General features: G+C 43.9%; 1 protein-coding gene across 1 annotated transcript in view; it reads left to right on the top strand.

Annotated features, from left to right (window-relative positions):
• Window positions 1-24485, top strand: part of LRP2 (LDL receptor related protein 2) — a 154274-nt gene that overhangs the window by 94019 nt on the left and 35770 nt on the right. Inside the window, 17 exon segments of the mRNA XM_082236526.1 lie at window positions 6-219; window positions 1059-1298; window positions 2855-3043; window positions 3829-4749; window positions 5905-6070; window positions 6476-6634; window positions 7760-8049; window positions 9730-9933; window positions 11127-11369; window positions 14565-14690; window positions 15369-15488; window positions 16377-16508; window positions 17086-17287; window positions 19239-19534; window positions 20573-21089; window positions 22257-22409; window positions 23094-23264. Of these exon segments, the coding sequence (XP_082092652.1) occupies window positions 6-219; window positions 1059-1298; window positions 2855-3043; window positions 3829-4749; window positions 5905-6070; window positions 6476-6634; window positions 7760-8049; window positions 9730-9933; window positions 11127-11369; window positions 14565-14690; window positions 15369-15488; window positions 16377-16508; window positions 17086-17287; window positions 19239-19534; window positions 20573-21089; window positions 22257-22409; window positions 23094-23264 (4343 nt within the window).

Here is a 24485-nt window from a genome sequence, read left to right as displayed (position 1 = left end):
CCTAGATTGAACGAGGGAACGTGGATGGCACTAATCGGATAACGCTGGTTGTTCACCTCTCTCACCCGTGGGGAGTGGCGGTCTATGGTTCTTTCCTGTACTACACTGACCGGGATTATGAGGTCATTGAGCGGGTTGACAAGTCCACAGGAGCAAACAAAGTGGTGTTGAGAGACAATGTTTCAGGACTGAAATGCCTCCGGGTGTATTATCGAGACAGTGAGTATAAGATGTCACCTGTGAGAAGGTTTCACAAATTCCTAATTTTGAATTGCTGTTGAGTTTGTTCCTCAGTGTCAAGTACAGTGCTTTAAATAATAGCTAAATAAACAAAAATCCAGAGAGAACAAGTCTTTAACTACAAGTTTTTTTTTACCTGTGCAGGTAAAAGCGTCAGATTACTGGATTGGGGTTGGGTTAGCTATCCAGATTGAGCTGGGGCATTGGAAGGAAGAAATTTTCATTTCAGCTGTACATTTATTGTTGTTTGTTGTTTATTTTAAAAGCTTTTATCAAACCAAACAAGCCAGTTTTGACTCTTGTGGAACCTTACAATTTTATTTTATTTTTAAACACCCTATCAAATCCAGTAAAGTTATCAGAGTAAAATAAAATAAGATCTCACTTTCTTAAAACATAGCAGCCTCAAGCAACACTCCTGCAGCCCACTGCGCCATGGTCACAGACCACCTGACGAGCTATGCTTCCATCTTTGTACTAAGGACAGGTAGCGAGATTTCAAAGTGGGCTTCCCTGAGAAGAGAACTCCACAATCACGGCCCTAGATTACAAATTGCCAAATATAATTCTTCTCTCATACATGTTTATTGTTAACAAGTTGGTCCATATAGTGGGAGTTTAATTCACTTGCGGCAATCTGTTGTTACTTTTGGATTTCTTTAAAAATACGTTTTCTTTTTTTACTAGTAGCTTGGGAAGGTTCTTATTTCATTTACAATCCAAGATTGTCGTCCCCATTTTTGAGACTGCTTCAGGGTGATCACGACTCGCTGTTAAATGTTGGTTCCTATGTATTCTTCTCTCTCCCTGCTTTATAGATTCTGCTGGTTCCTCAAACGGCTGCAGCAACAACCCTGGGACTTGTCAGCAACTGTGCCTGCCTGTGCCTGGTGGACGCTTCTCTTGTGCCTGTGCTACTGGGTTCCGGTTAAATCCGGACAACAGGACCTGCTCCCCTTACAGCTCCTTTGTCGTCGTTTCCATGTTGTCTGCAATTAAAGGCTTTAGCTTGGAGGCATCTGACCATTCTGAAGCCATGGTCCCCATGGCAGGAAGAGGTAGGATAAGATTACAGGAGACGAGCAAAATCCTTTTATGCTTAGTGCCATAATCTACTGTTGCAGATGGAGAATGCCTTCTGTGTCTTTCCTGTAAAACGCGTGCATTTAATGTCCTGAGACTAAAAGTCAAGTGCGCAAACCAGCTAAGCAGAAGCGTTTCGATTTAAGCCAATGTATAAATAGGCTAAAGCCACAGCGCCTAGGGCTTGCCGATCGAAAGGTCGGCGGTTCGAATCCCCGCGGCGGGGTGCGCTCCCGCTGCTCGGTCCCAGCGCCTGCCCACCTAGCAGTTCGAAAGCACCCCCGGGTGCAAGTAGATAAATAGGTACCGCTTACCAGCGGGAAGGTAAACGGCGTTCCGTGTGCGGCTCTGGCTCGCCAGAGCAGCGTTGTCACGCTGGCCACGTGACCCGGAAGTGTCTTCGGACAGCGCTGGCCCCCGGCCAATAGATGTGAGATGGGCACACAAACCCCAGAGTCTGTCAAGACTGGCCCGTTCGGGCAGGGGTACCTTTACCTTTACCTTTATAAATAGGCTAGAATCTACAAAGCCTGGAACATGGGGACAGAAGGCAGATTCAGATTCTAGTAATTGTATAGCAGAGCTACACAGGGAGACCATAACACAGGGATGATGCTGGACTCACAACTGCCTTCCTCCTTGACCATTGGCTATGCTGGTTGGGGTTGTATTCCAACAATATCTGGAGAGCCCACAGGGTCTTCCTCTCTACTGCAGCATTTTAAATGTCCTCACCAATCATATGCATAGTTTCTACACAATTTCTACGGAGGCCACAAGTATTGGAGTGGAAGTTGTCCATGTTATTGGGACAGAACACCTTGATAAGTGGTTTCAGGTGTTAAATACTCTCTGTGGAACATCACGCCAGCATGTCTGTAAAGGGTAGAAACTCAGGTGCTGACTGAACACAAGGAAGACTTCCAGAAGAGAGACCCAGGAGAGCTGGTGCACCAGGAATAACCTAGACTGAGATCTTATTAAATAGGATCTAGGCCAGTGTTTCCCAAACTTGGATCTCCAGCTCTTTTTGGACTACAGTTCCCATCATCCCTGGCTACTGGTCCTGCTAGCAAGGGATGATGGGAGTTGTAGTCCAAAACCAGCTGGAGACCCAAGTTTGGGAAACACTGGTAGATTCTACAGCCTTTTCTGGCTGTCAGCCAGGCCCTGATCTGGACAGGCATTTACACAGACTTCCCTTTCCTTCTGAGAAGCCTTGTTTGACTAGCTGGGCACTTTTCTGGTGCCTCTGGAGTTCCCGTCTGGCTCATTGTTTCTTCTGCTCTTGTATTCCTGAGGTTTTCCACCTTGTGGTCTGTGATGTAGCTGGAAGTTCAGGCAACCAGTATGGAGTCCTCTGGTGCCCATGACTGGAGTGCTGGCATCCAGAGGTTCTGCTTGAACGATGGGCTCCTCAGAGTTGTTGACAGTGTCAGGGTTCATTGGGACCTTAGCTTTTCCATTACCTAAGCAGTGCATTTTAATACAATGAATTAAACGACCTGCTTCCTTACTCATTATTTTTCAGGGAGAAACGCACTACATGTGGATGTCCACATCCCTTCTGGTTTCATTTACTGGTGTGACTTCAGCAGCAGAACTTCGTCTCAGAATGCAATACGCAAAATCAAGCCAGACGGTTCTTATTTTAGGAACGTCATCACAGATGGCATAGGACTCAATGGAATCCGTGGTATTGCAATTGATTGGGTAGCTGGTCAGTATTACTGCTGCTTAACAAACTTGTTTCTAATACTTATCTTTCAGAAGCACTTATGCCAAGAATCAAGTAACATGAAGAATAATTATAATGACCTGTTAAAGCAGGGATGGGAAACCTACAGCTTAAGGGTCAAATGTAGCCTGGCAAAGGTTTCGGTTTGACCCATGAGGCTATTTCGCCCAAACTGTGTCCTGCCCACCTGTCAAAGTTGGCCCGCAGTGGTGGGGACAAATAAGGATCCAGCCTACGGAAGAGAAGGGGGAGGGGAGCCTGAGACTCACTGGTGCTTGTTCCTGTAATGTTAAGAAATGGTTTAGCATTACATATGAATGTGGGCAATAGGAAATTCAAGTGAAACAATGTGAAATCTGTGAATCTAAGGCTGGCCCTGGAAGGATGTGGGCAGGAAGTCACAGGTATAGCTGCTTGCAACCCTTCAGGAAGAGCCAGGGAAACTGCCTTTACCATGGTTTGCTGAGTAAGGATGTAAAATTTAATCATGCAAACCACAAAGTTTGCAAATCCAGTTCAAACCCAACTGATTTGTGGGCATCCGTTGACCATGGTTTAGGTATTCAGATGTAACACCTTTTTTTAGCATGTTGGAAACTGATGTAAGAGTTTGATCCTAAAAAGTGGTTGAAATAAACACCTTGAATAAATTATGACTAAGAAAAATCTGATTAAAATCAAGAACATTACAGGACCATCCTGAAAAATTATATACTTTCTGTACTAGGTTATCATACTAGTGTTTTGTTTTATTTCATTGCACATAGGAAATCTCTATTTTACCAATGCATTCCTGACTGGGACATTTGTAGAAGTTCTTCGCTTAAATACGTCTTATCGCCGCGTTCTGCTTAAAACCACTGTGGATATGCCGAGGCATATTGTAGTCGACCCCAAAAACAGATTCCTCTTTTGGGCAGACTATGGACAGAACCCCAAAATAGAACGTGCCCTTCTTGACTGCACTAACAGGACTGTGCTGGTCTCTGAAGGCATTGTGACCCCACGTGGCTTAGCAGTAGATCACAGCAACGGATACATTTATTGGGTAGACGATTCTTTAGACATGATTGCAAGAATCCCACATGACGGTGGAGAGCCTGAGATCGTCCGCTACGGCAGCCGTTACCCAACTCCCTACGGCATTACTATTTTTGAAAATTCCATGATTTGGGTGGATAGAAACTTGAAGAAAATCTTCCAAGCCAGCAAAGAGCCAGGCAATAGCGAGCCGCCAACAGTTATAAGAGACAACATTGATTGGCTGAGGGATGTTACCATTTACAACAGCCATTATCAGTCGCTGTCGCCTGCCGACATCAACAACAACCCCTGCCTGGAGAACAACGGAGGCTGTTCTCACCTGTGCTTTGCGCTACCTGATTTGCAAGCGCCAAAATGTGGGTGTGCGTTTGGGTTCCTAGAAAGCGACGGCAAGAGGTGTTCTGTCTCGACGGACAACTACCTGATCTTTGCTTTGGAGAACGCCATTAGCAGCATCCACCTGGACCCTGAGAATCACAGCCCTCCGTTTCGTACAATGAACGTATTGAGAACTGCAGTAGCTCTGGACTACGACAGTGTGAACAACGTGATCTACTTCACTCAAAGCTCTCCTGCAGGCACAGGAAGAATCAGTTATGTTAGTATCTTCTCAGGAACGGGCAACCCCACTGTAGTGGCATCAGGTAAATATGATTAAACATCAGAAACCAGGAGTTTTATTGCAGCCTAGTCTTATAAATATTTACTCAGGTGAAAGTTCAAAGTGATCTAGAGTGATCTGGTGAACATAGTATACTTGACACTCTAAAAGCTTTTGATAAGACTCCTAAGTAAGCTTTAGAAGTCATGAGATAAGAGGACAGGTCTTCTTATGGATCAGTAACTGGTTAACTTACAGGAAGCATAAAGGTAAAAGGTACCCCTGCCCGTACGGGCCAGTCGTGTCCGACTCTAGGGTTGTGCGCTCATCTCACTTAAGAGGCCGGGAGCCAGCGCTGTCCGCAGACACTTCCGGGTCACGTGGCCAGCGTGACGAAGCTACTCTGGCGAGCCAGCACCAGCGCAGCACACGGAAACGCTGTTTACCTTCCCGCTATAAAGCGGTACCTATTTATCTACTTGCACTTAGGGGTGCTTTCGAACTGCTAGGTGGGCAGGAGCTGGGACTGAAAGATGGGAGCTCACCCCGCCGCGGGGATTCGAACTGCCGACCATGCGATTGGCAAGTCCTAGGTTTTACCCACAGTGCCACCCGCGTCCTTACAGGAAGCATAGAAGAGGAATAAATGGATAGTGTAGATCAGAGCTTTCCAAACTGTGCCGCGACACGTTAGTGTGCCGACTGCAGTGTGTAGGTGTGTCACACGAATGCTCCCCGTGCTCCTCCTGGGGCTGGAAAGGGTTAGTTGAACCTCCAGTTTGTTAGTAAAACTGAATTACTGCAATCACGAAATGATGCAAAACCGAATTACTGTGTCGCGAAATGATGCGTGTCCAAAAAATGTGTCACCAACTTGAAAAGTTTGGAAAGCTCTGGTGTAGATGATCTTGTGGTAGGGGTTAGTGTGGGGTAGCTAAATTTGGTGACGGCACCAAATTGTTTGTGGTGGTAAAAACGAGAGGGGATTACAATGAGCAGTCTTCCCAGGTACAGCAATGGGGCCTGAACTGTCAATGACTGACCAGGAAAGAGATCTGGGGGTCATGGTGAATAGCTTAACGAAAGGCCCATTGAAGACTGTTGAAGCTAGGATAAAAGCGTTTTTGGTGCATCTTATGGTGGTTTTCACGCAGGGATTTATTTGTTCCCTACATTGTTTTGCTCTCTGTGTCTTAAGATTTGGGAACTCCGGATGGCATTGCCTTTGACTGGATCAGCAACAGGCTTTATTACAGTGACTATCTAAATCAGACTATCAGTTCAATGGCTGTGAATGGCTCTAATCGCTCTGTGGTGGCCCGTGTTCCACGACCAAGGGCCATCGTCTTGGATCCTTGCCGAGGGTAAGTTATAATTTTTGTGTGATGGAAAAAGGGATGCCCATTTCTGTATAGCTGCTTGTCTCTCTGACTAGCATGAATATGGGAGTTATTTTTAAAAAATATCCAGTTCTTCTTTGTGATCTGCTCCTTTCCCAAGCATTGCTTAGGGCCTCCTTCCTTTAACTGGTGATTTTCCAACTTCCAACCTCCATCAGCTCCAGCAGGGCCAGTTGCCAAGGATGATGGGACTTGTAGTGCCTAGTCCTCCAAGCCAAGGCACAGAAGAAGATGCAATTTTATCCACCACCCCATATACACCCCTCCACTTCCTTTTCTTACTTATAGGTGTCTTGCTGTTCCAGGTGAAAATGAGTTATTTTACTGTCTCTGACTCCTTTTCCAATTGTCAACTGTATTGTCGATCAGGTACATGTACTGGACCGACTGGAGTTCCAGTCCTAAGATCGAGCGAGCCACTCTTGGAGGTAACTTCAGGACTGCCATTGTAAGCACCGACTTAGTGTGGCCAAATGGACTTACCCTTGACTATGAGGAACAGCAGCTGTATTGGGCTGATGCAAGCTTGTACGTATTTTGTGTTCCATTTGCTGCATGTTTTACTGCTAGGCTTTCTCAGCTTCTGTCAGATGTCTGCATGGGGTCCTTTAAATAATATGCAGCTGTTTATTAATTTAGAAACCGCATCCAGAGTAAATACTAATGATTCCAAGTGTTTTAGAAATGTTAATAATGCGAATTAGGGCTCGGCAATACCTGGTTTTCAACATCACGATCAGCTAAACAGCACGATATACGGATATATCACAGTCTCTGAAACAGGGATGTCACCAAGTAGAGATGATCTGGCGGCAGCTGCTACTTAGGCGTCTAAAGCGAATACATTTTTACTTACCTTTAGCACTTGTTACAGGTGTTATTCTATAGTATAGAGCAAAAGGGGCAGCAGGAATCATGAGAGAAGTGCTGAGAAGTTTTTTCCCATATCACATTTTTTTACATAGCACACAAACGTTGTGATTTGCGTTATATTGCCATGTCAAATATTATGAAACCATTGTGTGGACTACAAACCGATTTTGGATGATGTATTGATACATCACCCAGCCTTAATGTGAATGATCATGTAATGGCTATAGCAGGGGCTCCCAAACTATGGTCCATGAGCTTCATTTGGGTGATACATGGCATTGCTGTGGATTTGTGGTTGAAGGTGAGAGACAGAGCATTTAATATGAATTAAATGTTCATATGGCTTTTTTATTGCTTTTTTGTGGCTTCTCTTATTTCTTAACATTATTATAGTATTGTATTACAATTTGCAGTCTGTGGAATTTGAAGTACAAGATAGAAGAAATAAAAGAAGCCATAAAATACTTTTAAAAAATCACCCAGAATTTAGTGCAGCTCATTGCAATTCCCACAGCAGGCAGAAAAAAGCATTTAGAGAGTCTCAGCGACTTTCAAATGGTCTGTGGGGAAAAGAGATTGGAGACCACTGAATGTAGGTCGCAGGAGAGTCCTGAAACTAACCATGGATAGTTTTGCAGCATCTTAAAGACTGACAGTTTTAACAAAGACCTGGGCTGTATCTTTCAACATCCCAATGGGGTCTGTAGACACTTACAGTTGCATGGAATGTTACAGGCTCATGGTTTGTGTTCAAACACTAACATGTCCTACTTGTTTTAGGCAGAGGATTGAGCGTAGCTCCACTACGGGTGCAGATCGTGAAATTATTATTAGCATTGCCCTGTATCCATTTGCGATGACCCTCTTTGATCAGCACATTTACTGGACAGACTGGAATACCCGAAGCATTTACCGCGCCAACAAATATGACGGGTCAGATCAGATGGTTATGCTCTCGAACCTGCCCTCCAGACCAATGGATATTCACGTTTGGACCAAAAGCAAGCAACAGCAGTGCACCAATCCTTGTAATCAGTTCAGTGGCGGTTGTAGTCACATCTGTGTACCAGGTAAGATATTTCACGGTGCCTTTAATTAGAATGCACGTTGTAGCGGAGTACTGGGTTTCAGCAAAACATCCGATTGGCGGAAGGAATTGTTATTTTAAAGGCTTGCACACTAATGGAATTTTGGCTTGGACCACCTTATCACTTGGCACAAACAAAGCTAAGCCACGGCAAAACCCAACCATACCTGAGGCTGAAATAATAAACTAGACATACTGAATCAGCCCGTTTAGTATGGTATTCCCTGCTCTGACTTGCATCATCTCTCCAGCATACCAGGCAGAGATCTTTCTCATCATCTGCTACCTGGTCCTTTTAATATCCATGGAGGTGTCATGGATTGAACCTGCATACTGTCTAGCACTGAGAATAAAATCATAGAATTGTAGATTTGGAAGGTGCCCCAAGTGCCATCTCGTCCAACCCCATGAAATGCAGGAATCTCAGCTAAAGCATCCGTGACAGATGGCCATCCAACCTCTGCTTATAAACCTCCGAGGAAGGAGAGTTCACAACCTCCGGAGGGAGTCCGTTCCACTGTCAAACAGCTCTTACTGTCAGAAAGCTCTTCCTGATGTTTAGTCAGGATCTCCTTTCTTGTAACTTGGAGCCATTGGTTCAAGTCTTGCCCTGCAGAGCAGGAGAAAACAAGCTTGCTCCATCTTCCATGTAACAGCTCTTTAGATATTTGAAGATGGCTATCATAGCTTCTCCCAGTCTCCTATTTCCAGACAATACTTACTGCATTGTCAGGGGAACATGCAGCATTCACCTAGGCTGGGCACACAATACACCTTTAATTCTAGGCACTGTAGTTCATTAAGGATAGCTGGGAATTGTAACTCCGTGAGGGGTAAACTGCACTGGCCAGAATTCTTTGAGGGAAACAATATGCCTCAAAGATGCCGTGTGTGCACTGAGACTGCTGGAATGCCTCAAAGCAGTTGTAATACACCCACACAGCCGATGCAAGTCCAATGCCATGCAAGAGACCTTCCTCTTCTCATGGTGGGGCACTGGCCTTAGGAACCCACTGTGGAGAGTTAGGGGCAGGAAGGAACCATTTTTCAGGTGCACTGGGTGACAGTAGTGGGTGGGTATGAACGCAATCCTCTGTGCTTTAAAGCTCTGAGCTGCTCAAAATGTCATTGGTCTGAAGAAGTATTGACTGTTAATATGGGGATGCTGTTTTCCTCGAAATTATACTCACCATTTGTGGGTGAGAATGCCAGTGTGGTCATAAGCCCACGACATCAACATTCTTCTGTTTTTCCCCAAAATTGCCGTCTTGTGTATGTCTGCTTTGAAGCCAGTGATTAAATTCCCACTGGTTCCAAATGGAGGAGAACTCAGTTAGTGCTAAGCACAGCTGCCATGTTACGTTAAGCAGCAAAAGACCTGATGAGACCCTTCTTATATGCTGACATAAACTGTAATATTTGCAGTCCTGAAACCCCTAACTCTGCAGTGGACTCATTATCATAAAAGTGGCTTTGTACTTCACGGTACAAAGTTAATGGATGGAGTCCCTTGTGCTGTAAAGGAAGCTATGTGTGTGTGTGTGTGTGTGAGTGAGAGAGAGAGAGGGAGAGGGAGAGGGAGAGAGAGAGAACTAACATTCTGGGGAAAGTGTTATGTAGAGATGTTGGCCTGTTATCATTTTCTTGTTGTAATTAAATACAGGTCCAACTGGTGCCGAGTGTCAGTGCCCTTCTGAAGGACACTGGTATTTAGCCAATAACAACAAGCATTGTATCGTGGACAATGGCACCAGGTGTGGAGAAGGGCTCTTCACCTGTCTGAATGGCCGGTGCATCTCAGAACGCTGGAAGTGTGACAACGATAATGACTGTGGGGATGGCAGTGACGAACTGGAAAGTGTGTGTGGTAAGCACTTCAATAATCGAATCAAACTCTCACCCAGTTGCTGTTGATTTTGGGGTGGGAGGCGGAAACATTTTGGAAAAAGTTCGAGCGATAACCAATATGTGTTTGGTCAGAGAACCATTGGGCTTGTGAACAGGGCTGTGTACAAGAGCTGATATCATTCAGAATGTATTTCTTTTAGTGTAAAAGCGAACAATTAAAACACTCCTTTGGTTACTATGAAGGACATGACAGCAACGTTGAAACTAAGTTACCTTGTTCAATTTGAGCAGTGTAGAGAAAAATAACTGATTTTCAGAAGGGCTGGGAAGTATCTGCCCAATTGAGAAAAAGTCTGCATGTGTGAGACTTGGGGGTGAGAAGCGCTTTGGAGTAGAAGATGTCCTTAAATAATTCACTAGCAATTAAACATTTCTTAAGACTGTTTCTTCCTCAAAGATCTTGCAAAGTTAGGACTCTAAGCTACCGTTCCCCTCTATGAAATCCATTGGGTGCATAAATCCATCCTGGTAGGACAGTTCTCCATGCTGAGCAAGCAAGGAGGGAGAAAAAGGGGAGGGGAGGGTGCATCTGAAGACCCCTTTCTTGTAACACTCAGTTATAGAATTGGGAGTGGATCTACGAAGTGAAATGAAAGTTGTGTTTTCCATTGGCTTTTTAATGGCAACGAGGCCTTGTAACTTTAGGGCTGTGTCTTACATAGGAGCCCCAAATAAAATATTTGAGCCCCCCCCCCCAAGTTGATGGGCATTCAAATGGTGTGGTTGCACCGTGTCATGTGATTGATTATTTGGGGTGGGTCTTGATTCCTCCCCATATTTTATTCAAGTTTGCAGTCCTGCTGTCTTAGCTACAGAACTCCAATCTACTCTCTCCCTCCATGCCCTTCCATTTGAACTTCTCTCTGGCTCATTACATTTTCATTTAGGACAAAAAAGGGTTCACAGGGGTTTGAAATGTCTGGAAATTTATCATTCATGTAGAAACATAAAGAAACACATTGCCTTCTATATCTGACTGATTCAAGGTGTGTATTTTATTTTACATGCAGTCCGTTTTGCAGCCGTGTTTGCCCTGGCAGGTAAAACAAACCGAGTGCTCTGTGTTTGTGTGTATTTCTTTGATGTGTTTGTCAAGGCCTTCAGGTTCTCTTCTGTCAGTGACATTGTTTGTCGCCTCTTCTCTCCCTTCAGCTTTTCATACCTGTCAGCCAACAGCTTTCACCTGCGGCAATGGGCGGTGTGTACCCTACGCTTATCGCTGTGATCACTACAATGACTGTGGAGACAACAGTGATGAGGTGGGCTGCTTGTTCCGAACTTGTGACTCCCACACAGAATTTACTTGCAGTAATGGAAGGTGTATATCTCTTGAATACGTCTGCAATGGTGTAAACAACTGTTATGATAATGGCACGTCAGATGAGAGAAACTGCCGTAAGTTGATTACAAACTATGTATTGTCCTTTAGGAACTCACTCGTTAGGCTACAGAAGAAGAAACGTCTTCTTAAATCAATCAATCAATCAATCAATCAACCAATCAATCAATATTCTGTAGAAAAGAAGAAAGCACTTTGCAAAAACTGTATTTTTGACACAATGGCATCATTTGCATGTAACGCTAAACCAAGCTGTGACATAGCAAGAATGAGCAAATAGGTAGGTACCCAGTGAGAGAATCATGGCAGCTTCCCTTTTCTGCTGGTCCTCCTGATGCTATGCAAACCTGGGATCTGTCTTTTGCAAACTGTTGAGCTGTAAAACAAGAGCAAACCTTGGTTACAACTCATGGGTTTTTGGGAGCAGGACAAACCATGAGCTCAGGTTCGCACTTAATGCCATGCCAAACCATAGTTTCGCTCTGGCAGTATGGCAGCAGCAGGGCTCAGGGAAGAGTGAAATAGTCATGATTTTCTCCTGGGTATTTGCAAGCTTGCTTGTTCTTACTGAGCCATAGTTTGAAATAGTGTTTTGTGGAAACCAGACCACTGTCAAATTTACAAGTAACATTGAAAAACTGAATGGCTGCTGTTTGATTGTCTGTTGGCACCTGAGACTGACTGATTTATTGCATTTGCCACCATGGAACATTATGGCAAGGACTTGAATCAGTATTTCATGGTGCCATTTGTTGTGCAATTCTCGGGGCAGGAGGAGAGGGGAATTGGTTTGGTTTGGATTTTTATGTTTAAGGAATGAAAAATAAGCGTATATAATCCTAATTGCTTCCTTTTTCTGCTCTTCCTGCTGGGCCAGAGAACAAACAAATGAGGGGCTGGTTTCATGTTATTTGTGAACCAGTGACTGTGGTTTGTTTCCTAAGACAAACCATGGCAGGGAAATCAAGGACAAACTTTAAGAACAATAAGATGAGCCCTGCCAATGGGAATCTAGTCCAGCGGCTGGCCCATGGGAAACTTGTAAGAAGGAGCTGAGAGCAAGAGCTCTCTCCCAACTTCTGATTCCCAGCAACTGCTATCCAGAAACATTCTCGCCTCAGACAATGGAGGTTGGAAGCAGTGTTGCAGTGGATCACCTTGGCTTCCCAGCTGTGGGTTTGTTTGAGAGTTGTAATGAAAAGCCAGCCTCTGGTGTGCTTCCTTCGGGGCACGGCAGGAGTGGGGAGGGAGCAATTTAAGAGCTTTAGAGAAGTGCGCACCAACACTGCTTGTTCAAGCAGAATCATGTTTTAAAGTAGGCTAGTTTAATGTGACATGAACCAGGCCAGTTAAGGATAATGTGTCCCAGACTGAATTATATAGCGTATCATTAGTGCATATTTTATAACCACCCCAATTTGTTAGTTATTTGAAATTATTGGGAATGTTGGCATTTCCTCCATGGAAATGATTAATGTACCCAATGTACCTGGCCCCATAGCTTTTTTAGACCAAGTGCTTAAGATGTGGGTTTTCCTCATGTCTTCTACCTCTGGTTGGTTGCTGATGGAGCAATAGCCAGCAATGTTCCTGTAGTGCAGTGGCCCTGACGCCATCTTTGGTTGGCTGTACTGTTTGTGCATAGGACTGAAATGATCAGAGAATGAGTTTCGTGGTACTGGAGAGGGGTCTCCGGTCTTCCTTTCTCCACTTATATCGCAAGACCAGCAGAGAGAGTTTTCATCTGTGAAACCCTTGACACATATTTTCAGTAACAATTCTACTAGATGGAGGTGGAACTGTCAAAGAACAAGAGATTACACTGTCTCGTTTGCCAGAGAAACAAATAGTGCCTTGGTAGCTATGGTGGCATAAGCCAAATTTCTTGGAACCTAGAGATGAGTGGACTGATAGGAGAAAGGTGAATAAGGCCCTTGTTATGAAGCCCACCCCTTGCTAGCAGCTGTCTCTCAGGTGCATTGCAATAGTGTGCCCATTCAGTCGGAAGGAAATCCTGTTCTGTTCCATGCATGAACTTTGCAAATGATTTCTAGGATTGCAGTCTAGATAGACCCTTAAAACTTCCAACCCAAAAAGTGCAGTGTTTGGGCTAGGAGGGGTTCTCTAGGCTTTTTATTGCTGCATGCTGCCGGCCATGAAACCTTGCTGGGAGGTTGTTTGCGACTTGGTGAGTCGCAGGATAAGCCAGTCTTAACGCTAAATGCTAAACCGGGGGCTTTGTTATGATGCTGGATTAACATGAAGCAGGTGTCCCAATTGTTGCTTGGTTGTTCCAAGACATTTTTATAGAGCAGTTGGCTGTAGCTGATGGAGGAATATATGTTTTGAATCAAGAGGCAGGTGCTCTTTAGGAAGACAGAAGAACAGATTCACACATACAGCCCTGTTTAGGGAAGCTTTTAATGTTTGATGTATTGCTGTATTTTAATATTTGGTTGGAAGCTGCCCAGAGTGGCTGGGGAAGCAAAGCAAGATGGGCGGGGTATAAATAAACAACAACAACAACAACAATTTATTATTACAAGGGAAAACTGACTCAAGCCTTTACTACTCACATAACTGTTTTAAATACTTGCATTGAAAATCCATATTTAAATCTGGCAAATAATTTAGAAAGGATTGTGGTGTTTTTTTAAAATATATGTGTGTGTATAACCATTCTATACAAATATTACAGACGGATGACAATTTTTGCTAGGTTCACTTAAAGTCGTCCAGCTATGACCAAATATGCCATGTGAGTTAGTTTCTGTCTCTCATGATATGAGGCACAACCTGTCTATTCTGTCTAACAGATAGAAATCTGCTCCGTGGAGATGCAGTTTGAAAAGTGTTTTTTACCACATTTTGGATAATTCTCCTAAATGACTGCAGAAAGCAGAGAGGCAGGAAAAAGCTGCAATCATGGTTCAATAGAATGTCTATCTGATTTAAATAATGAGCATATGTCATTGGATAAAATAGTTATTTTGAACATACAGATAATAAGCATGAGCATGATATAGTTAAACTACTGCCCCTCAGAGTGAATATATTAGCTCAGTCTTGGAGAAGGCATATTAGGCGTGTCTGGGATTGATTACTGGATACATAAGGGTACCTTTCAAAATTTCATCCCAGAACAACGCTAATAGGGCTGTGTGCAATTACTTTTTGAAAAACAGAAGCATGTTATTTTTTTAAGAAATCGAAAACTCTTTAATATTTTTTTTTTTTTTTGCCCTTTAAAGCTGACCGTACTTGTCAACCTGGTTATACAAAATGTCAGAGCACAAACATATGCATTCCTCGAACATATCTTTGTGATGGGGATAATGACTGTGGAGACATGAGTGATGAGAGCCCAACTCACTGCGGTAAGCTAATGGTCCCCCCCCCCCAATTACTCTCCTCCATTTCCTTCGACTCTGGCTTGATTTCTGGTGAAAAGCCAAACATTCTTGTAGCTTCTCTTCTTTGTTTTTGCTTTTTTGGATTGCCTTCCAAAAGACACAGTTGACATGTGAAAGAGAGAGAGGGAGGGAGGGATGGCTATACTGCATTTAAATAAAAGACAGAAGCTCCTTAAATAAGAGAATCATAGACACACTTGGGATATGTAGAAATGGCGAAACTCACTGGAAGATTAAGGAATCAAGATGATAGAGTCTTTAACTTAAGAATGGAAATCATTTATTGAATTTTTTTAAAAAATTGTAAACAAATACAATCATTAGCAGGATTAACGTAAAGATGTGCAGTGAGATAAAATCAGTTTTTAATATATATGGGATAATTAATAATTAAGCTTAAACTAGGAGATTCAGTGAAGATACTATCAATTTAAGCAACCGCAGAAAGGGAGGTCGGTCGGAATGGGGTATTGAAATTTGATGTGAAACAATATCTTTTTTATTTTATGTAAAATGATAAATAATTAAGAAGAGAGAGAGAGAATCGTGGACTAAAAAGACATACAACTCCACACAGTTGGGAATCAAAATGAAAAGAATAAGACAAAACGTAGAAGTTGTGTTTTTTCTTTACCCTTGCAGTTTCGCTGACTTGCAGCAGCAGCGAGTTCCGCTGCTCCTCTGGGCGTTGCATTCCTGCTCATTGGTACTGTGATCAAGCAGTAGACTGCGCTGACGGCTCAGATGAGCCTACCTCTTGTGGTAAGTGAGAAGTTAAAAACAGAGCTGTTTGCAAAGGTATGCCCTGAGTAGAGAAGGAGATGAATTAATTGATTGGCCAATCTTACTGTCAGGTATTGGCAAGTCAAGTCCAAAGAACGAGACAGTGCTGCTCTGCACCCCCACTGCCATGCCCCTCTCCCTCAGCTTAAGAGGCAGTGGGGAGATGGAGAGGAATATTATCTACCCCTCAGCCCTGCCAACCACTAAAGGCAACTCCTTATTTACGTGGGGTTGTGTTCCGAGGCACTGTGCATTTAAGTGAAATCATGTATGTTGGGAACACCATTGAAAACACCCTCTGAACCATCTGGAAACCCTTGAAAAACCCTTCAAAACCCCAGCAGCACTTGCCAGATGCCCTCTAAACTTCCTTGCTCAAAAGCCAACTCTCTGCAGGCCTCAAAGGTCAGCGGAAAGGCTCTTGGGATTGCACTCACGTAGGCTCGTGAGATTGCTGGATGCTGTTTTGTGCCATTTTTTGCACATTCGGGGGGCCGTTTTTGCCCCTTCAAGCACCACTTCCAGATTCGTGGTGATGCGTGTGCACACAGGCACGCATGACTTGAATGTGCATAAATGGGGAGTTGCCTGTACTGGATACAAAACGTAGATCTGCCTCTTTGCACAACCAAGCTGGTGTGTGCACATTCCAAAGTAGGAGTGCCACAAGTTCCTTTTGCCTACACCACCTAATGCATCTGTTGGCTGCAGGTTTAGCTAGCATTGGCCAAGAGAAAACAATCACTTATACCTTTTGAGGTTTTAGTTTTGCCATAGTTAGTGTTACGTCTGAATGTGGCTGTCACATGGAACATGACTTTTAATGTGCTAGTAGGAATAATGCGAACACTGTTCTTCTTTTTCCAGTTTCCCCTGTGCGGAGCTGTTCAAGCGAACAGTTCAGATGTGATGATGGCAGATGTATACCAGCAACGTGGATCTGCGATGGTGATAATGACTGTGGTGACATGAGTGACGAGGACCAAAGACACAACTGTGGTAAGTACCTATCAAACAAAAAGCTTTACAGCATGCGTAGGCAAACTAAGGCCCGGGGGCCGGATCCGGCCCAATCGCCTTCTAAATCCGGCCCACGGATGGTCCAGGAATCAGTGTGTTTTTATATGAGTAAAATGTGCCCTTTTATTTAAAATGCAAAGTTGCATTTTAAATAAAAGGGCACATTCTACTCATGTAAAAACATTTGTGGGGCCTGCCTGGTGTTTTTACATGAGTAGAATGTGTGCTTTTATTAAAATGCATCTCTGGGTTATTTGTGGGACATAGGAATTTGTTCATTCCCTCCCCCCCCAAAAAAAATATAGTCCGGCCCCCCACAAGGTCTGAGGGACAGTGGACCGTCCTCCTGCTGAAAAAGTTTGCTGACCCCTGCTTTACCGTTATGACATTATAATGTTGCTTCTTTACCCCCTAGACATCTTTCTTGGCAAACGCAGGGCTGTAGAAGACTTTGGGAGGTCAAAGAGGTGTTGAGGGCCAGGGACAAGAGACTTGTGTAAATGACTAATAGGGCAAGTTTAAACCAGCTGCTGAAATATTGTGCTTTCCCCCCCAGCAAACCGCATCTGCTCAGACTCTGAGTTCACATGTGTGAACAATGCGCCCCCGCTAAGAAGGTGCATCCCTAGGGCTTGGGTCTGTGATGGTGATGCTGACTGCAGCGATGCTTATGACGAGCACCAGAACTGCACAAGGAGACCGTGCATGGCCAATGAATTCGCTTGCAGCAACGGGCTATGCATCCGTAACGCTTACAGGTTTGTTTATGATGGGTTGGGCAGTTTGGGCAAAGAAAGTACAGCTAATAGTAAAGGACCTCTGCCTGAACTTAAAAGTCTCATTTTAGTGTAGAACTCACAATGTCACCAAATACAGGTCACTTAACTCTCAGCCCCAGTGCCCTGTCATTAAGCTTGCATCTAGTGAAAAATGATGTCTACCTAAAAAAGGTAAAGGGACCCCTGACCATTAGGTCCAGTCGTGACCGACTCTGGGGTTGCGGCGCTCATCTCTCTTTATTGGCTGAGGGAGCCAGCGTACAGCTTCCAGGTCATGTGGCCAGCATGAGTAAGCCGCTTCTGGCGAACCAGAGCAGCACACGGAAATGCCGTTTACCTTCCCACCGGAGCGGTACCTATTTATCTACTTGCACTTTGACATGCTTTCACACTGCTAGGTTGGCAGGAGCAGGGACCGAACAACGGGAGCTCACCCCGTCGCGGGGGGATTCAAACCGCTGACCTTCTGATCGGCAAGCCCTAGGCTCTGTAGTTTAACCCACAGCGGCACCCGCATCCCTGATGTCTACCTACTAGGTGCCAAATGAAAACGTTCCTCTTCAACCAGGCCTTAAGGCAGAACTTTCCAAACTGTGTGTCACAACACATTAGTGTGTCGGCTGCAGTGTGTAGGTGTGTCGCACGAATGCTCCATGTGCTCCTGGAGCTGGAAAGAGTTAGTTTAACCTTTGGTTTACTAGTAAAACTGAATTACTATGTCACAAAATGATTCAAAACTGAATTATTGTGTCCAAAAAGTGTGTCACCAACTTGAAAAGTTTAGAAAACTCTGATCTAAGGCCTTTTAAATGTGTGTGCATGTCTGTGTGAGAGATGTGTGTTGTTGTTGTGTTTTTGTGTTGTGAACTGCCCTGTAATCTTCGAATGAAGGGAGGTATATAATTTAATAATAATATTAATAAACTTTTCCTCTTTCTTAAACCTATGCTGGAATGCTGGCAAAAGTCTGTGATGCTAGACCACTATTGTTTGATGCTATAACATTGATCCTAGAGCAGTGGAAGGTGGAGTTCTATGCTCACATGTGAGACAGGGAAAAATATGTCTATGGAGGAGTTTCCCTGCCTATTTGCTTGCTGTGATGAAATGCCCTGTCCAGCCCAACCAGAATACTCCTCCAGAATTTCCCTGATCAGAAGTCGCATATACTGCAGTTTTGTGTGATATTATTGCCATCCTGTTCAGCGTCTTCATTTGTCATGATCAACAGAACATTTGTGAAGCTTTCCCTGAAATCTTTTTGTATGCAATCCCTCTGAAGTGGAGCTTCTTCAATGGAATAGTTTCTCGGGTCTGTTTGAATAAGGAACAATCCTTCTGCCACGATTTTCAGATCAGGCCATTTCACCATACCAGAGCAGTGTGCAAAAGACCTCTCAAAATTCTCTACCTTATTTGCCAGCAGAGAGAATAAGGTGGACTTACTATTATACTGAATTTATACAGGGAAAGCAGACATTCTTCAATAGTTTCTCAAGGATTGTGGGGGTCACCACTAGCAGTGGCATAGCTTCTTTCCTCCCCTCCAAGTTTTAACATTCAAACTTGTTGGGAGCCTGGACAACATTTTGTTTCCTCCACAATGCCCCAGACTTAGTGTTAGTTTGAGGCATTATGGGTGGGGTTGGGGTGGGGAATGGCAGCTGCCACAGAGAAATGGTGGATAATATTCAGAGGAATATATGCAAGGAGGTATTTTTCTAGAGGAGTGTGAGCAAAGAGCAATCTGATACATTGCAACTCAGCGCTTGCAACAGATAGACTTTTCCAGTGGTTGAAGAAATGAGAGCTTCAGCTGTTGTATACTAGCATTTCCCCCCCTGGTTCGTATTAACCAGAACTTACATTTCTGCCTGGCTGGCAGTTTCCATCTGTTTTGTAACGTTCCAAAACTGGATTTCTTTTTCAGGTGCGACCGGCGTAATGACTGTGGCGACAGCAGTGACGAGAGGGGTTGCGTCTATCAGCCCTGTGCACAGTATCAGTTTACCTGTCAAAATGGCCGTTGCATCTCCAAAGCCTATATCTGCGATGGGGACAATGACTGTGGCGATGAATCAGATGAACTGGAGCACCTCTGCGCTACGCCAGAGGCAACCTGTTCTCCCCATCATTTTAAGTGTGACAATGGGAACTGCCTTGAATTGGTCAAAGTCTGTAACCGAGTGGATGACTGCTCTGATAACAGCGATGAGAAAGGGTGTGGTATGTATAGAACCTTTTTGACTTAGCCGATATTTATACAGTGTTATATATATACAGTGTTCTTGGGTTAAGAACTTAATTCGTTCTGGAGGTCCGTTCTTAACTTGAAACTGTTCTTAACCTGAGGCACCACTTTAGCTAATGGGGCCTCCCGCTGCCGCCGTGCGATTTCTGTTCTCATCCTGAAGCAAAGTTCTTAAACCGAGGTACTATTTCTGGGTTAGCGGCGTCTGTAACCTGAAGTGTATGTAACCCTAGGTACCACTGTATAGTGTTCACCTTCAACTTGAGAAATTGGGTGGTTTATCTTACCATTTAGTTAACATCCACTGTATATAATAACCCAGTGTTCTTAGAAGAGCAAATTCATACAGCAGATTCATCTTACCACATGCCCAGGAGTGATTGGTTAGGTGATCCAGGAGGCAACTCCTAGTGAAGGAGGATTGGGAAGCAGTTTGTTCTGCTTACGGTTTCCTAAAGACAAAGGTGACAGAATCTACGTATTACTGGTCCACCAGGACTGATGAGGATAGGAAACCGTTGTGTTCTGTGAAACCAACTATGACCATTCTGTGCAGCCCGGATGTTTGCTCCTGTTGTAGTTGATTCAACAGTTGATGCAATCTGTCGCTATCTATAATATAATTGTGGCACATGCAAGGTGAACATTTCCAGTGAAATCCAATGCTGCCATTGCGCTTGCGAAACAACAGAGGGAACTTGTAGTGAAAGAGGGCTGGCAAGCAGTTTTCTCTTATTCCCCCTACACCAACTTCCATGCAGTTCTGAAAGTTCACCTAACCATCTGGAGCAGATTAGTGGTATTAGTGGCATGGGGGGCTGCAGCAGGAAGAAGTAGGAAGGAATCTCTTTCCTTGGCTTGCATTAGTGGGCTTCTCTGCTAATCAAACCCATTCCAAGAGCAGAATGGCAACTCTTTAAGTGTATAAGCAGAGACCAGTGCAGAAATGCAGCTGCTGCATTATTTCTGGATGAAAGTTGAGTGATGTATTTTGTTCTGTTTTCTGGCTATAGGTATAAACGAATGTAATGACTCTTCAATCAGCGGCTGCGACCACAACTGCACAGACACCCAGACCAGTTTCTATTGCTCATGTCGTCCTGGATATCGGCTCATGTCCAATGAAAGGTCTTGTGATGACATTGACGAGTGCAGCGAGACGCCATCCGTGTGTAGCCAGATTTGTGAGAATACCATTGGCTCCTATATCTGCAAGTGCGCGCCGGGCTACATCCGGGAGCCAGATGGGAAAAGCTGCCGGCAAAATAGCGACATCTCGCCTTACCTCATCTTCAGCAACCGCTACTATTTGAGAAATCTCACGACGGATGGCCAGTCTTATTCCCTCATTTTGCAAGGACTCCGGAACGTGGTGGCGCTGGACTTCGACAGGGTGGAGAAAAGGCTGTACTGGATTGATGTGGGCAGGAAGGTCATTGAAAGAATGTTTTTCAATGGGACAAGCAAGGAAGTAATCGTTAATGATGGTGTGCCCAGTGGGGAAGGCATTGCTGTTGACTGGGTTGGCAGGTAAATCTCAGTACGTTGCAATAGTCATTGCCGAGGTGATTATTTTAATATGGACTAATGTTTCGACCCACATTCTCCAAAATTTGCCAGGCTTTCTTCTAAATGTGAGTTAGAAGGACCATTGTGGTGTAGTGGTTAGAGTGTTGTACCTGCGAGACCAGGGTTCAAATTCCTGCTCAGCCAAGAAACTCACTGGATGGCCTTGGGCCAGTCACATTCTCTCAGCTTAACCTGCCTCACAGGGTTGTTGTGAGGGTGAAATGGAGAAAAGGAGGGGGTATAAATGCACTCAGTCAACAGAGGAGGTGGGCTATGAGGGCAATCAATCAATCAAAGAAAGCCATGCATATCTCACTTGTGCCTGCTGTTCACAGTCCTTTGCATGTAGTCCTTAACGACAGCTTTGTACAGTGGTGCCCCGCAAGACGAATGCCTCGCAAGACGAAAAACTCGCTAGACAAAAGAGTTTTTCGTTTTTTGAGTCGTTCCGCAAGACAAATTTCCCTATGGGCTTGCTTCGCAAGACGAAACGTCTTGCGAGTTCTTGCGAGTTTGTTTCCTTTTTCTTAAAGCCACTAAGCCGTTAATAGCCGCTAAGCCGCTAATAGCCGTGCTTCGCAAGACGAAAAAACCGCAAGACGAAGAGACTCGCGGAATGGATTAATTTCGTCTTGTGAGGCACCGCTGTAAAGTCATCATTATTGTGATTACAGATGGCAGACTGCATCAGTAGCAGTGTGCTTGGTGGGGCTTGGGTTAAGTCTATTGTTATTAGCTTTTCCCAAGTTCCCTTGGGAAAGCAAAGTGGGTTGCCACACTGCGTCTCTCTTTCTGTCCTTTGGGTGGGGAGGGACTTATCTGCGGGATGGGGAAGAGAAGTGACCAGAGACAAGCTGATGGCTCCAGCTCTTGCTATGTCCATAGGCTAAGGTTACCAGACGTCCCCGTTTCCCGGGGACAGCCCCCATATTTACAAATCAGTCCCCTGACAAAATCCATCTATTTAGTAGGAAGTTGAAAAGTGTCCCTGGATTCATTGGAAAAAAATCTGGTAGCCTTACCATAGGCCTAAAAAGGTTGGCAACCCTTAAGGAAAAATGACTGTTGATATAAAATAAATAAAATGAGGAGGACTCTGTGTAACAGGCACCTTGTAAAATATTTCAGAAAACTCTACTGGGTGGATTCCTCCAAGGACTGCCTCTATGTGTCAGAGCTTGATGGTCGGTTCCGGAAAAAACTAGCTGATCGGTGTTTGGATCCCAACAACACCTTCTGTTTTCAGTACCCTAGAGCTATTGTTGTTCACCCCAAATATGGGTAAGCTATTTCCATGATTATTTCTTTTTAGTACAATTGTTTTATGGTATCCTGACTGCGGAAAACCATTGGGATAAAGGCTAATAAAGGCATTTTTAAAATATACGATGAGGCGCACAGATTCTGAGCCCAGCTTCGGCTGGGGAGGGCGGGATATAAATAAAATTTTATTATTATTATTATTTTATTATTATTCTGAATGCATTTAACGTACTTGCTTGGAGATCATTCTTATCTACCTCTTTCAGAGGTAAGGCTGAATGCATTATCTACTACTCGCACTGCTACTCATTTATTCTGATTTAGCAGTGCTGCAATGAAAGAGGCAAAGTTTAGAACTGAAAGAACGAAGCTGATATTCACACGAACCTGAATATTACAGAAATACATTTACATTGGGGGAAGCATATATAGCTATATGAGAAAGCCACCAAGTCTGCAGATTTGGGGAGGGGAGGAAGAGGACGTCCTGTTGTAGAAGTCTGTTCCACTCACAGAAGGGCACCACTGGATTTCACTCAATTTTACTTCTAACTAATGAAATAAAAGTATACATTACCTGATGGGTTCCCTGCCTCCTCCCACACATTGTTCCTTCCAAACCACCAGATTTTTACGTTGGTGCATGTGCTATTGCATTACAAATGAAGACTAGATTAATTTACGTTGTGTCTGTTTAACCAGGCAGGTCTATTGGACAGATTGGGCAGAACGAGCATATATTGGACGCTTGGGAATGGATGGCAAGAACAAGACCGTGATTATCTCTACCAAGTTAGAGTGGCCTAATGGACTCACCATAGATTACACCAACGACAAGCTCTACTGGGCGGATGCCCACCTAAACTACATTGAGTACGTACATAGAGAAGAATAAAGCAACTGGGTAACTCTTCATACCAAATTTTGGGGGTTGCCAAATTAGTCTGCTTCAGCTTTATTAAAGGGACACAACCATGATTACCCATTTAGAATATATGTTAGTTCAGTTGCGTCGCTGTAACAATTTATGGGCGTTTGTCACTAACATCAAAATGTTTTGGAGAGATATACTTCGGTTTATGCTTTATAACAAATATGAAAATTACGAGCAAACCGTTTTGCTTCTCTCAGAATGTCTTCATCGGTTTCGCTTCTGCGTTGCATTTCCACCCAAATCTGAAAATCTGTAGTCGGTCACCAAAGTAGTCTGTCGAGAGATTTGGTAGTTTAGCATTCTGCATTATGTCATCAATAAGAAAAGTCTGTGAATAACAGGGAAAAGATTTAAAGCTATTTAAAACATATCAAAATATAGAGGACAAACAGCAGAAAGGAATTTGGGGTGTTTAAAATTTAGCAGAAAATATAAATGTATATCAGATGTGAGGAAACTTTCACAGCCTGAGTGCTGCCTTTCTTTTTGGGCTACTTTCCAATGGTCACATGTCAGCAGAGGGTGGGGCAAGAAGCAGCAAATATTAATCCTACCTTTGTTCTGCTGGCTAGTTTCTATACATAGTCACCCCCCTCTCTCCATCCTCCATTCAAGCGAGCAAGAAGCATTAGCTGAGTTCAGAGGCATCAGACTAAAATGCTCACAGCTGGTACACAGAACAGCCAGTGAGGGGTGTGGCCTGGGAGAGTTTTGAGGGCCAGATAAATAGGCCAGAGGGGCCACACCAAGCCTCGGGGCCTGTGGTTCCCTAGCCTTGGTGTACATAGCAAATAGCTCAAGTCTATCATTTTAATTAATAATAATGATATTTTTTATTATTTGTACCCTGCCCATCTGGATGGGTTTCCCCAGCCACTCTAGTGTTTCAACAGAACACTAAAAACAGAATAAAACTTCAAACATTAAAAGCTTCCCTAAACAGGGCTGTCTTCAGATGTCTTCTGAAAGTCAGATAGTTGTTTATTTAATTATATGAATATGCTGTTTACATTCTTAATGGTGAAGAAGCCTATGGAAAGCACTCTTTGAAATCCCAAAGGCTGGGAACAGATAATATGGAAGTGTTCTTCTTTCCATCAGCAGCTATGGGAAACATGAGACTTGTGGTCTTAGGGATTGTGACTGTTATGTCCCTTATG

The sequence above is a fragment of the Podarcis vaucheri genome (genome assembly GCF_965113315.1).
Source record: "Podarcis vaucheri genome assembly, chromosome: 1".
Classification (NCBI taxonomy): domain Eukaryota; kingdom Metazoa; phylum Chordata; class Lepidosauria; order Squamata; family Lacertidae; genus Podarcis; species Podarcis vaucheri.
The sequence above is the reverse complement of the archived record's forward strand: the minus strand, read 5'-3'. Positions and strand labels throughout refer to the sequence as shown.